The 12,955-nt window shown below is 47.1% G+C and overlaps 1 protein-coding gene across 1 annotated transcript in view; it reads left to right on the top strand.

Annotated features, from left to right (window-relative positions):
- Positions 1-12,955, top strand: part of SMARCC1 (SWI/SNF related BAF chromatin remodeling complex subunit C1) — a 177,750-nt gene extending 164,795 nt beyond the window's left edge. The window contains exons 28-29 of the mRNA XM_040445559.1: positions 8,160-8,336; positions 10,574-12,955. Coding sequence (XP_040301493.1) covers positions 8,160-8,336; positions 10,574-10,671 — 275 coding nt within the window. The 3' untranslated portion in view covers positions 10,672-12,955. The remainder of the gene's footprint in view (positions 1-8,159; positions 8,337-10,573) is intronic.

The following is a 12,955-nucleotide window of genomic DNA, read 5'->3' as shown; positions in this document are numbered from 1 at the left end:
CCCCCCCCCCCCCCCCCCCCGGAAGCTCTGCAGAAGGAGGAGTCCCCTAGGAGCCTGGGCTTCCCCTCACTTGGCCCCGAGTGTGTTATTTCCGTTCTCCGGGGCACTCAGCCAGTGGATGTGTTGTGGACAGTTAGAAACGGAGCAATGAAATGTGTTCAAGATTGGAAATTCACGAGTTTCCTTTCCTCGTTTCATGTTCTTCTGCCACCTGCCTCTCCCATCCCCAAAAATAAAAATCCTTAAATATTCCACCAGGCATGTTGGTTATCATGCTTTAGTAAAAGAGCTAATAAACCTGAGAGAGTGTGAGGGATTTTTCCACTAGGCTAAACCTAATTTTAGCAAACCTTTCCATTTTTCAGGCTTTGGATGCCTGCTGTTTTTGGGGTGTGTGTGTGTGTGTGTGTGTGTGTGTGTGTTTTAGAGCTTGTATGTAGGTCAAACTCCCACCAGTTTTTGCTTTGATGCTGCTGTCTCAAAGCCTCATGTCATCTGTCTCTCTCACCTCCCTCTCTACCAGGGAAGGAGATACCTGAATTTTTTTTTTTTTTCCTGGAAGACACATACAAGTGCACCCTTTTTTGCTTCATAAGGTCTACTCCTGTGCATTTCACGTTCATGTGGGCCAGATCTCTTCCTGTTTAGTAAAAGGTCATGAAAGTACTTTCAGACATTGTCATCCTTGTAAAAGTGATAAGAGCTTTGTCAGACACCAGAAAGAACACAGGAATGTTTAGATTTCAAGAGGACAGAGTTTGTATTTCGAGAAATTGATTCTGTTCTCTTACCAGTCCTCTTAAATTCTGCCCCATTTCAAATTTTATGTTAGAAAACATCTTTTCCAAGAAGAGAGCTCCTCCATCAAGGTAAGGTAGTGTAGGTGTTAAGGAAAAGAAAACGAGCCTTGGGAGCAGACAGACCTGAGTTTGAATCTTCTCTGTCTCTGTTCTTGGGATTTGGGGCCAAATTACATAGTCTCTCTGAGACTTCATTTCCTTATCTTAAAACTGGGCTCTTTCTGTCTTCCAGTCTGCCTGACAGCCCAGAGATTTCAATGAGATAGCTGTCATTGCCTGGCAAATTGTAGACCCTGACTGAGAATGACATCCTTGTCTCCCGCTATCTGTTCCCTAAATGCATTGCCCTAGATGCACCCACACCATGAGTTGTATAGCGTGACAGCAGTAACCTCTGGATGGATATTGACTGCTCTTCATGCCCCTTCCTTTCCTGAGAAGTGTTTGCCTAAGTAGAAGTCAACTATTTTTCCTCTGATCCTTCCTGTCTGCTGCCACCTCTCTCAAGGAGCTATTGTTCTCTTGTACCCTGTACATCTGTGTCTCAGTGGCTTTCTTGCCCTGCTATGACAGGAAGGTAGGAAAACTTTGGTTTTCAGAAGGCTTCAGGATTTAGATCAAGAAAAAGAAGTTTTTTTGCAGCCATTGGGTTTATGCCCTGGGAAAACCCTAAAGCTGCCCTATCACAGCTTGTTGCCGTAAAGAAATAGGGAAATAGGTAAACAGGCCACTGCCACTGAGCACCTAGCTTCGGAAATGGCACCACTGGGCCCTGATGGCAAGAGCCTGCAGTCATAGCCCAGTGCATGTTGGGTAGGCATCACCTCATGGGTCTGTGTCAATCTGCAGTCGATTCTCCTCTTTCCCAGATTGTTTCCTGAATAGCTTGTTTCCCTGCTGGAACTCCCACACCGAGCTGCTGGTTGGAGAATTGTTTCTCTCTGGAGCTGGGTGTGGGTCAGAGAACTGACCCATCGGTTTAGTAGCAGCAAGGATTGCATCACACAGTCTGCTGGACAAAGGATGGATCCCCTCCTCCAGACCCTCTCCACAGGGTGCACTGCAGTACAAACACCGTCTCTGGAGCCATAGTACCCAAGTCAGATCTGGGCTCTCCTGTTTACACACTTTATGACATTGGCGAGTGACTCAGTCTTTATGTCTTCCCCTTTCACAAACTTGGTGACTTAAAACAACAGACATGTGTTGCCTCCGTTCTAAGAGCTAGAAGTTCATAATCTAGGAAGGCTTGCTCTCTTCAGGGGTTTTAGGGGATAGTCTCTTCCTTGCCTCTTCCAGCTTCTGATGGCTGGTGGCATTCCCTGGCTTGTGGCCATGTGTCTCTTATAAGGACACTTGTCATTGGATTTAGGGCCCATCAAGATAATCCAGGGTGATCTTCTCATCTCAGGACCTTTAACTTAATCACATTTGCAAAGATGGCTGCATTTACAGGTTCCAGGTATTGGAACACGTCCATATCTGTTTGGGGGTCACCAGCCAGCCCACTGCAGGGGGCCAAAATGTGTTTGTTAAATTAAAAACTTACTGCAGGGGGCACCTGGGTGGCTCAGTCAGTTAAGCAGCTGACTTTGGCTCAGGTCATGATCTCCCAGTCCGTGAGTTCGAGCCCCGCGTTGGGCTCTGTGCTGACAGCTCAGAGCCTGGAGCCTGTTTCAGATTCTGTGTTTCCCTCTCTCTGACCCTCCCTCGTTCATGCTCTGTCTCTCTTTGTCTCAAAAATAAATAAAGTTTAAAAAAAAAAAAACTTACTGCAGGAAGCAGAGCAGTCTTATAATAGCAAAGAAGAAAACGTGGTGGCTGGAACTAAAGTATACACCTTAATTGTTTTGTGTGTTTTTGGTTTTGTTCTTTTAAGTAGGCTTCACACCCAGCACAGAGCCCAACACTGGGCTTGAACTCACGACTCTGAGATCAAGACCTAAACTGAGATCAAGAGTAGGACACTCAACCTACTGAGCCGCCCAGGCACACCTGATTTTTATTTTCTAATGCTGACTGTTCTGTTAAGTCCTTTCACATGAACTGTTTCATTTGAGCAAAGAATAGTATGATAGAGAATTTGATTTAGAGTCAGAAGACTTGGATCTGATACCTCTTATAAATTCTGTTTCCGGTCTATAAAATGAAAATATTTGCTCTCATAACATGTTGGAAAAGCCAGTGACATAATAAGGCACTATAACAAGCCATTTCCTTGATGATACAGAAAGTCATACGGTGAGAGGGGGCAGATATCTAGCTTCACTCTATATCAGACCGAGGCTCTGGGCATCCTCAGTGACTTGCCCAAGAACACTCGTCTCAGTTGGGGTGAAGTGGAAGTGAGATCACACTGTTTAGTTTTCCAGTCTGGTTAGTTCCATCTGTACTTTCCTTGTTGAGGATGGTACTGGGTGGCTACTGACAGGGATGCCCACTGGTGATCCAGGAGGTGGGGCAATCTTGTCCTTCATGTCAAAGCCTAAAGCTCTGGCCTGCTGAAAATAAGAAGCAGTTGGGACTGCACAGTCGTGTATCCTGCCATTTCTGTGATCACATACCTGCTACTCGCTCTTCTTCCTCCCTCACCAGGACTTGTTCTGCCCTTTTTTTGTAAAGGCATGCTTCACTATTGCCTTCAGTTTCCTGGAGAGAGATCTGAGAAGGGCAGGCAAAATGTTCTTCCCGCTTGCTTGAGGCCTCTTGTCCAGGTTGAATTTGGAAGCAGGAGGCAGCTTGTACCCACTGATAGACACGGGCTGTATTGGCTGGTCTAGCACTTGGCTTCCATTGACCACAACTCCATGAAAAGTGTTTCATCTCGAGGTTAGAATTGAGAGGTTGGAGGGGTGCCTGGGTGGCTCAGTTAGTTCAGGTCAGTTAGCTCAGTTAGCTCAGGTCATGATCCCAGGGTCGTGGAATCAAGCCCCACATGGAGCTCTTCTGCACATGGAACCTGTTTGAGATATTCTTTCTCTCTCTCTCTCTCTCTCTCTCGCCCCGGCCGTGTTCCGCTCCACCCCTTCTCTTCCCCCCCTTCCCCTCTCTTCCCCTCTCTCCCTCTCTCTCCCTCCCTCCCTCTCCCTCCTCCTCCTCCTCCTCCATCCCTCCCCCCTCCCTCTCTGCCCCTCTCCCCAACTCATGCTGTCTCTCTAAAAATTTTAAAAAATAAATAATAAAAGTCCAAGGCTTAAAAGCGGGCCTCCTGCCTTCAACAACAAAAGTCTGCTGTCTCCCTGTCACACCACCAGAATACCTTTAACAATGACTTGTAGAGACTTAGACTCCAGAGCAGATGGTGACTTTTAGTAGTGGCCTAGTTCGGGTACATGGCAGTAGAGGTGCTGGAAGAGCATCTCCTAAAAGTCACAGCCTCTTGAACAGTGGCAGAGGACTGGCCCTGACTCAGAAGTCTGGGGCACTGCCCGTGGGAACCTTCAAGAGTTCGGTACCTTCCCTGCACCCCACCTCATCACACTCCACTCACTGGGTGGCCAGTCCCATGTCTCTCTTTCCCAGAGCAGGAGTCCTTGCCTGTCCTGTCCACTTCATCCCCACTGCACTCTGCCCGCTGAGTTCTTCCCTGTATGCTTGCCCTCAGCCTTGCTCTCTCACCCAACCCCAGGTTGCCTGTGGGGTGCTGTCCCCCACCCACCCCTAAGCTCCTACTCTTATCTACACTTCCTGCCCTCACACAGCCCTTGGTTCTCTGCAGAAGCTTTTTTTCTCTGCTTTAGGCTCCAACTCCTCTGTATCCCTTCTAAAAGCTCTCCACACAGGCCATGAGCCCCACATTCCTCCCTCTTCCAAAACCTTTCACCAGGGGCCACTTGGGTGGCTCAGTTGGGTAAGTGTCTGACGTTAGCTCAGGTCATGATCTCACAGTTTGTGAGTTCGAGCCCTGCATGGGGCTCTCTGCTGTCAGCACAGAGCCCTCTTCAGATTCTCTGTCTCTTTCTCTGCCTCTCCCCGACTCATGCGTGAGCGTGTGTGTGTGTGTGTGTCTGTCTGTCTGTCTCTGTCTCTCTCTCTCTCTCTCTCTCTCTCTCTCTCTCAGAAATAAATAAGTCCCCATTCTCTGTGCAGGGCTCATCCAGCCCCTTTGCTGAGTCCTATCAGACAGACTGTGGGTAGCATGGCCCTAACCTGAGTATGTTTTTCTTAACCTTTTTGAGCCTGCTGCTCCTCAGCGAAGTGCAGGTGATGGGTAATAAAGTGATGCAGGTACCTCAGGGAACAGCAAGTAGAAAGATGCTACAACCAAGTGGCAGCTCTCAGGAGTAATAGGAGTGACACTCATGTTATTTTCTGATTGCTTAACTCAGGCTGGGCCTTGTGCTTAGGAAAATCTGCTGTTGTCCTATCTCTAATCCCCTCCAGTTTATTTGCACATCATCTAAAATCCCAGGTCATCCACAAGATTGTCTAAGTTGACTAGAAGGTTCCAGGTGTTTTGGCTTGCTCCTTCTGTTGTTTTCCTCTTCCAGCACCCTGCTACCCCTGTATATCTATGGGATGTATGATGTATGACATATTCTTCCTTTCATCCCCATTTCATTCCCTAAGTTGATAGGCTCCTCATCACTATCTATATGTGTCCTCGCACTGTGGTATGGGCACCCAACAGCATTTGGCTCTCATGGTCAGTTGGTATAAGAGTGGGTGGCAGTGTCAGACCAGAAGTAGGCCCAGTAGCTGCTCTTGCCTCCTCTGAAGCGATTTGACCAAGCTGTCCTCCAGTGGATGGACCTTGGAGACTCCTCTGCTGGGCTCTCAAATGATTGCATTATAGAGCTCAGAAAGGTGGGCCTCAGGGCCCAAAGCTTGCTGTCCCTTTTATTCTGAGGCACGATGTTGGTATACTTTGCTTTACAAAAATTGTCCCCCAGAGACAGTAGACCACTCTTCCCTGACCCTTGAACCTCCGGAGTTCTCTTCACTGCTACCCCTGTAGTGAGGGCCTCCTTTGTCTGGGTCCTACCTAGGTTGGAGAACAGACACTGGAAATAGATGGTATGAGGCTTGAAGCTTTGTACGTCTTTCTTAAGACAGGGCTTTTTCTAAACAGTGACAGAGGACATCCTTAAGTTGTCTCCAGTTATTTTTTTATTATTTTTTGTAATGTTTATTTATTTTTGATAGAGCACAAGTGGGGGAGGGCAGAGAGAGAGGGAGACACAGAATCTGAAGCAGGTTCCAGGCTCTGAGCAGTCAGCACAGAGCCTGATGCAGAGCTCAAACTCACAAACTGTGAAACCATGACCTGAGCTGAAGTCAGACGTTCAACCGACTGAGCCACCCAGGCACCCCGCTCTGTCTGTTTTAATTGACCATTAGCTATCAGATAGTCCCATCTCCCAAATTTTCCAAGATTGGACCTCAAGCATTCTTACTTCTAGCTGTCTCAGAACTATGTCTAGAAACCTGTATTTAATTTTTTCCCTTTCTTTCTTTCTTTCTTTCTTTCTTTCTTTCTTTCTTTCTTTCTTTCTTTCTTTCTTTCTCTCTCTCTCTCTCTCTCTCTCTCTCTCTCTCTCTCTCTCTCTCTTTTTCCATTTAGAGAAAGAGCACGTGAGTGGGGGAGGAGGGCAGAGGGAGAGGAGGGAATCCCAAGCAGGCTCCATGCTCAGTGCAGAGCCTAACTAATGTAGGGCTTGATCCCACAACACCGGGATCATGACCTGAGCCAAAATTGAGTCACTCAACTGACTGCGTCACCCAGGTGCCTCCTTTGTTAAATTTGTTTAAATTTTTATTTGTTTTTAAAATAATCTCTATGCCCAACATGGGGCTCAAGCCCACAACCCGAAGATCAAGAGTCGCACGCTTCACTAACTGAGGCAGCCAGGTGCCCCGAAACCTGTATTTAGTTTCATACAGCTGACCTTACAGAGATACTGAAATCCCTAGATTTATAAAAACAAAACCATAGATTCTCTTTCCTTATTCTGTAGAGACTATAATTTACCTACATGCATGTAGAGTTCATATGCACATGCAAAAGAGTGCTTCAACCTTGGTTTGTCCCCATTAAACTAGTCTCCTTTGCTTGTGGCCCTTTAAAACCCAGCCTGGCAGCCAAACTTCTGAGTTTAAGAGAAAATACTCATATCTAAAGCAGGATTGGCAAACTACAATCTGCAGACCAAACCTGGCTCATCTCCTGTTTTTGTACGGACCACAGGCTAAGAATGGTTTTTACAGTTTAAATGGCACGGGTGGGGGACTCAAAAGAAAAATATTTATATCATATGAAGATTACATGAAATAACACATTTCAGAGTCCATAAATATTTGAGACTCAGTCTCACCTATTATCTACAACACCCGTATGCCATCTGTAACTGCCTTCATGCTACCTACAGTGGCAAAGTTGAAAAGCACCTGGGTAGCTCAGTCGGTTAAGTGTCCAACTCTTGATTTCGGCTCAGGTTATGATCTCACGGTTCATGAGTTTAAGCCCTGCATCGAACTCCCCACTGACCGTGCAGAGCCTACTTGGGATTCTCTCTCCGCCCCTCCCCTCTCCTTCAAAACTTAACTAATTAGTTAATAAGAAAAGCTGTGAACAAGACCATATGATCTGCAAGGTCCAGATATTTACTGTCTGGCTCTACAGAAAATGTTTTCTGAAAGTCCTGAAGGCTCAGTGTGAAACTGCAGACAAGGAGGTATTTTACTGTTCTTGTGTATAGTGTTTCCGTTTGTCAATTTCAAACCGATAGAAAGAGATGAAGGTATTATCCATTTTTCCTGCTAATCCCCCACAACCACCACCACTGTGGTTCTCTGGGGCCAGTGCTTCATGGTGGGGTTTTGAAGGAGAGACTTTTTTGTGGACAGGACTTGGAGATTCTGGTCAGAATGGCTTTATAATGTTGATTTCAGTTGTGACCAGTACCTTTTCAGATATTTCCTCCCACAAAGCCCATGTGTAAAGCTCATTCTTAACTGAGCTGCTATCCTCAGACTGTGCACTGATGTGCTGTTAAAGTCCTCTCCATCCCCTGTGGTCTGTCCTTGGCATTTTGTGTCCTCAGGAAGATGTATGACCACTGTCCACCCAAAGTAACCAAAATGACAGCTTTTTTTTAGGGTGTTTTTCTTGTAATGATTCTTCAGCTGCCTGCCTATACCAGTGTTTAGGGTTAGTCATTCACTCCATAGATGCCCCATTATCCTTCCTCCTCTTCCAAAAAATGAAAATCTGGGCATAGAGATTATTACAGATTATTGTTCTTTTGGTATTTCAAATCCTTTGGAGGGTTAGGTATTTGTATTTAGCATTCTTGGGCATTGAATTGATCCCTTTCTTCCTAGTACACTTACCTTAATACTTTAAATCTCTTTCCACAGGTCAGATACCAGGCCCAGGTTCCATGATCCCTGGGCAGCCCATGCCAGGCCGCATGATTCCCACCGTTGCAGCCAACATCCACCCGCCTGGGAGTGGCCCAGCCCCTCCCGGTATGCCTCCAATGCCAGGAAACATCTTAGGACCCCGGGTACCCCTCACGGCACCTAACGGCATGTGTAAGTAGCGTGGTGGGGGAAAGCATCACCCTAGGGTCTCTCTGGGAGGGCTGGAGACAAGGGACAAAGGCTTTGTTCTCTAGATTATCTATAGTGTGGCAGGTCCGTGGACAGTGCAGCCTGTGACAGGGATTCCAGAAGGTCGATCTGTGGTCCATGCTCTTCACCGCCCCTGAGGAGCAGGTGCACAGGTGACGAGTGCAAATGCTTGCAGCATTTGGCTGCATGTGCCATAACCTTTGTGGCCTGCACTCTCGACACTGAGGTCTGTGGGGAGGCCAAAAGGTCATTCCTCGCCTGCTCCTATTTAAGCCGGTCTAGCTTGAATCTTATTAGACATATGAGCTGCTAGTTGTTTTCCTACAGGAGCCTCTATGGACACAGGTTTCAAAATTGGAGGGTCAAAGAAAGAAAAAAACAGTTTAGGGCAGAAATAACAAGTTTCTCATATGTACTCCGGGATGGCGGTAGTAGCAACTTAGACTAAGGAAGGAGTATTGAGGGGCTATGTTGAGAAGGAACAGGAGGTCCCAGCAGACTCCATGGAGAAGACACAGTGTGTGTCTGGCAGGTGTATGAAGCCAGTTCCTTGCTCTCCCCCAGTCCTGGCCTCCAGAAGACTGCTTCAAAACCTGTAACCTGTCCTTTACTCCTGTAGATCTTCTCAGAATGGTCCCAAAATACAGTCAGTAGTGGCCAGATAACCCAGCCACGTCTTTAGTCCTGGTTCATTTAGATGTTCACATATGTGCCAAGGAGTCAACTCCTATTGACGGTACCGAGAGCAAGGTCTCAAGAATTCCTAGTCTCCAGTAGCTGTAGTTGGGAAAACAAGAAACGAACAAGTGAATAGTGGTATACAGGATTTACCACAAAATGCCTGGAGTGCGCTGCAGCACTCAGGGAGGCTTCACAGGGCCAGGAGGCAGGCTGCACAAAAGCTCATCTCCTTTCTCTCTGGGCCCCTAGGGACTAAGATAGTGTGGGAGCATGGAAGAAAGCCGTGTAGCTGGGTATAGGATCATGACAATAGAAAAAATGATCTCCTTTGAGTCCCGGTCAGAGGTTGTAGTATAGGGATACTTCTTTTCCTTGGCAAGAGAACCTTCACGTCATTAACTTACAGATGGTAGGCAAATGTGTCAGCCTGCCAGGAGACTTGCCCATTTTGCCATCCGAGTTGCAAGAGCTGATATCACTGGTCTTTACCACTGTCCAGGATTTCATCCTGAAGGGCCGTCAGGGGAGCACCTTGAGAATATGGAGGGTTTCAGGTCCCCACTACCTGCCACAAGTGAGTGTTTCAGGGATTCTGAGCCACTGACTTGGCTGTTGGGTACCAGGCAGGCCTCCTCGGCCAGGGTGCTTCCTCCCTTCAGGCCTTAGTTCCCCCCCCCCCCCCCGAAAAGAGGACTCAAGAGATTTGACCAGTGGGCTCTCTCTCAGAGCTTTGAAGAGCTTTGGCAGTTTGGTGGCAATCTCTTGGGGGGAAGGTTGGATGAACTGACCAGTGAGCAAGGCTGTGCTTGAATTATTTATTTGTTTCATATGTTTTTATTTCTGACAAAATCAAGAGGTTTTAAAAGCCCTGGATTAAATAATCTCTAGGGTTCCTTTGTACGCTAAGCAGCTAAAGTTGAAATAGGAAAGAGCCCCAGACACTGATACTAATTGTTCCCTTCAGGACCTGACCTAGTTTTGGCCAAAAATCCAAGGACTGCAGTTCAGGAGCTGTGGGGCATCCCAGGACTGTCCACCTTGTGAGCAGCCGCCTCGAGTGAAGCTCTCTGGCCCTGGTGGAGACACTTAAATCAACAAGAAGTTATTGATAATCTATTTTGTGCCCACCTAGGCCAGGCACTGTGAGAGAAAGAAGACACAGAACTTGCCCAGGAAGGAGCTTATCATTTAACTGAAGAAATAACAATTAGAACCATCAAAATGCAATAAACTCAAAATACACTTAAGTTCTGACAAGGTCTGGAGTGATTCTTGGAAAGGGTGGGCCTCGCCTTGGAGGAGGTTGGGACAGATTCAGACACCCCAGCACCTGAGCGGGGACCAGGAGGGCCAGTGAACCTGAACTGCACAGACCGCAGTGGCAGCAGTGCCACAAAGTCTGTGTTAATTGCCTGCTGCGAGGAAAATTACTTCCCGTGGCATTTCTCTCTGAACGGGCTCTTCCCCAAGCCCTTGCGTTTCCAGCAATGACAAGTCCCTCTTGGCTGTGTTTGCAGATGCCCCTCCGCCGCAGCAGCCGCCACCGCCTCCGCCGCCCACGGATGGAGTCCCTCCGCCTCCTGCTCCAGGCCCACCAGCCTCGGCCGCCCCCTAGCCTGGAAGATGCAGGCCGCGTCCACGCCCGGCGCCACCGGCTGGAGTGCGGATGACGAGACTTGTGTTCCTCAGCTTCCTTGGGTTTCTTTTAGGATTTTTCTCCTCACAGCCCCAAGCACGCATCCCATATTTCCCCATTCCTCTTGCCAGCCCTCTCCATGCTCTGACACCTCTTGTGTTAGTTCGTCAGCCAGTACACAAGGAGAGGCTTATGGTGACAGTGTGCCCTGGTCATCCTGACAGTAGCCCGCATCCCCCACAGCCTGGTGTGGGGTATGCATACAGTTTCTCCGCAGGTCCTGTCAGCATTAGATTTTGATGTCTGTCATTTTGGCTCCCCCACAGTTTTTTGCTTTGTCTTATGTGGATAATGCTTTATAATCATTATCTTTTTTTTTTTTTCTTTTGTCATCGTTGCTTTAAACGAGAGCATCCTAAGTTAATAGGAACCAAAAAAATGGTGATGGGCAGAGGGAATAGCCAAAAGGAACATACCTAAAGGCATTATAAGTGACCTTATTTCTGCTAACCTGAGCTGAGATTGGTGCTGATGGTGAAGTTTCATGAGACTTTTGCCCCACACAGACGCACCAAAATTCGAAGAGATGGGGAAAGGACCCCACTGATTTTATTCCCAGCGAGGACCATGAGGGACCTCCACCCTGAGTAGCGGAACACGCCCCTTCAGTCCCTGGTAGGGTAGCGCACAAGCGTTAGAGCAGACCCACTCCATCCCTGGCCCACCGGTTTGGCTTTCTATGCAGATGGTTTGTTGGTTTGGGGGAGGGATTTGGGGAGGCATTCCTTAGTTCCCTAGACTAGCCAGGAAAGCTGTAGGAGTCTAGGGCAATGACTATCGAATGAGTCTAGTCCACTATTCACTGCTTTGTACACTCATTCTTTTTTTCCCTCTTTCAAAAAACCTTTAAAAAGGAAAAAAAAGAAAAAAGTAAGTAGATAGTGCTAAACATTCTAGCTCATGGAACTTGGTTAGGATGGCTGGGGGTTCAAGTCCCCAAACTACCTCTTGCAGTCCAGGGTGAGTGGGGTTTAGTGAAGCGGTACTTTAGGTTTGGGATGGGATTGGAGAAGTGGGGCAGGATCAATGGCCTCTCATACCTTCTCCCTTCCCTTTCTGAGATCTCACATTCCATCTGTCAGGGTTGTCAAGGAGATGCTGGGGGTACCAAGGAACCCAGTTGGCAATCCGAGCATCATGCTTTTGAGGGCTGGGGTACTCGGAGTGGGAGATTGGAATGCCATTCCAGAGGAAGAGCCACAAAAATGCCTTAACTTGAGCCCATTTCAACCCCTGCTGATGAATGACTTGAGAGTTCTTGGTTTTCTCTTGTCCTTCCTGCCTTCTATCCTTCTGTGGATGGGGGAAGGGTGTGTTTGGTGGAGCTTGATTTCCAAAGCACCTGGCCTCTTCATGTCACACTCTCAAGTGGCAGTTTCATTATTTAGAATGCAAAGTGGAACACCTTTTGGGTATCTTTTTCTATATATTCTGTAAAGCTTTACATATGAGAGGATGTAGGGAGGTATTTGTAAAACACCTCAACTTTTTCTCTTAGTATCAGAAAGCAAAAAAATAAATAAAACCACAATTAAAATTTGCCTTTCAAACCCTCAGGTGTTGCCTCTAACCAGGTAGCCCCGGTTACCATCAGAGTACTGGAACCAAGGAGACCTTGTTCCTTTTGTGTGTGTGTTCTAGACTCTCGGAGTGGAAATGAGCTCGTTCCTGCTGGAGTTTGATTCCAATGCATTTGCCTCCAGAAAGATCCCAGTGCCTTTTGACAGTGGCCAGGGTTTTTTTTCCCTATTTCCTGCCAGTCTTTCCCAAAGGAAACTCATTCCAAATACTTACCTTTTCCACTGGGTTCTTAGAAGGAAAATGGAATTCTGGTTCATACTGTGGTCCCTTGTAACCTCAGGTCTTTAATGTGATCGCTTTCAAATTTTAAAGATCCAGGTGGAAATATTTTTACTATGCTGGTAACAATTCTACAGAATACCTGAATTCTTAACACTGTTATGTTTCAATATAAGTGGTGACTTTTTCTTTTCATGTCTTTGATCTGGTTTCGTTCCTGTAATACAGCCCCCCAACTTCGTTGGGGGGGTGGGGGGGTGGGAATAATACGTGGGGGGTTTTTTGTACAAACGTGTTTCTCAGTGTGGTGTTATTTTGGAGAAGGGAGTTTTGGAAGATTGGAGGAAATTGATCAAGAAGGCCTAATCTCCCTTTTTCAGTGAATAAATAGAACGTTTCTGGA

The sequence above is a fragment of the Herpailurus yagouaroundi genome, unplaced genomic scaffold (assembly GCF_014898765.1).
Source record: "Herpailurus yagouaroundi ecotype Mexico unplaced genomic scaffold, PumYag 193, whole genome shotgun sequence".
Taxonomy (NCBI): Eukaryota; Metazoa; Chordata; class Mammalia; order Carnivora; family Felidae; genus Herpailurus; species Herpailurus yagouaroundi.
Note: the sequence above shows the minus strand (reverse complement) of the source record. Positions and strands in the feature narration are given on the sequence as shown.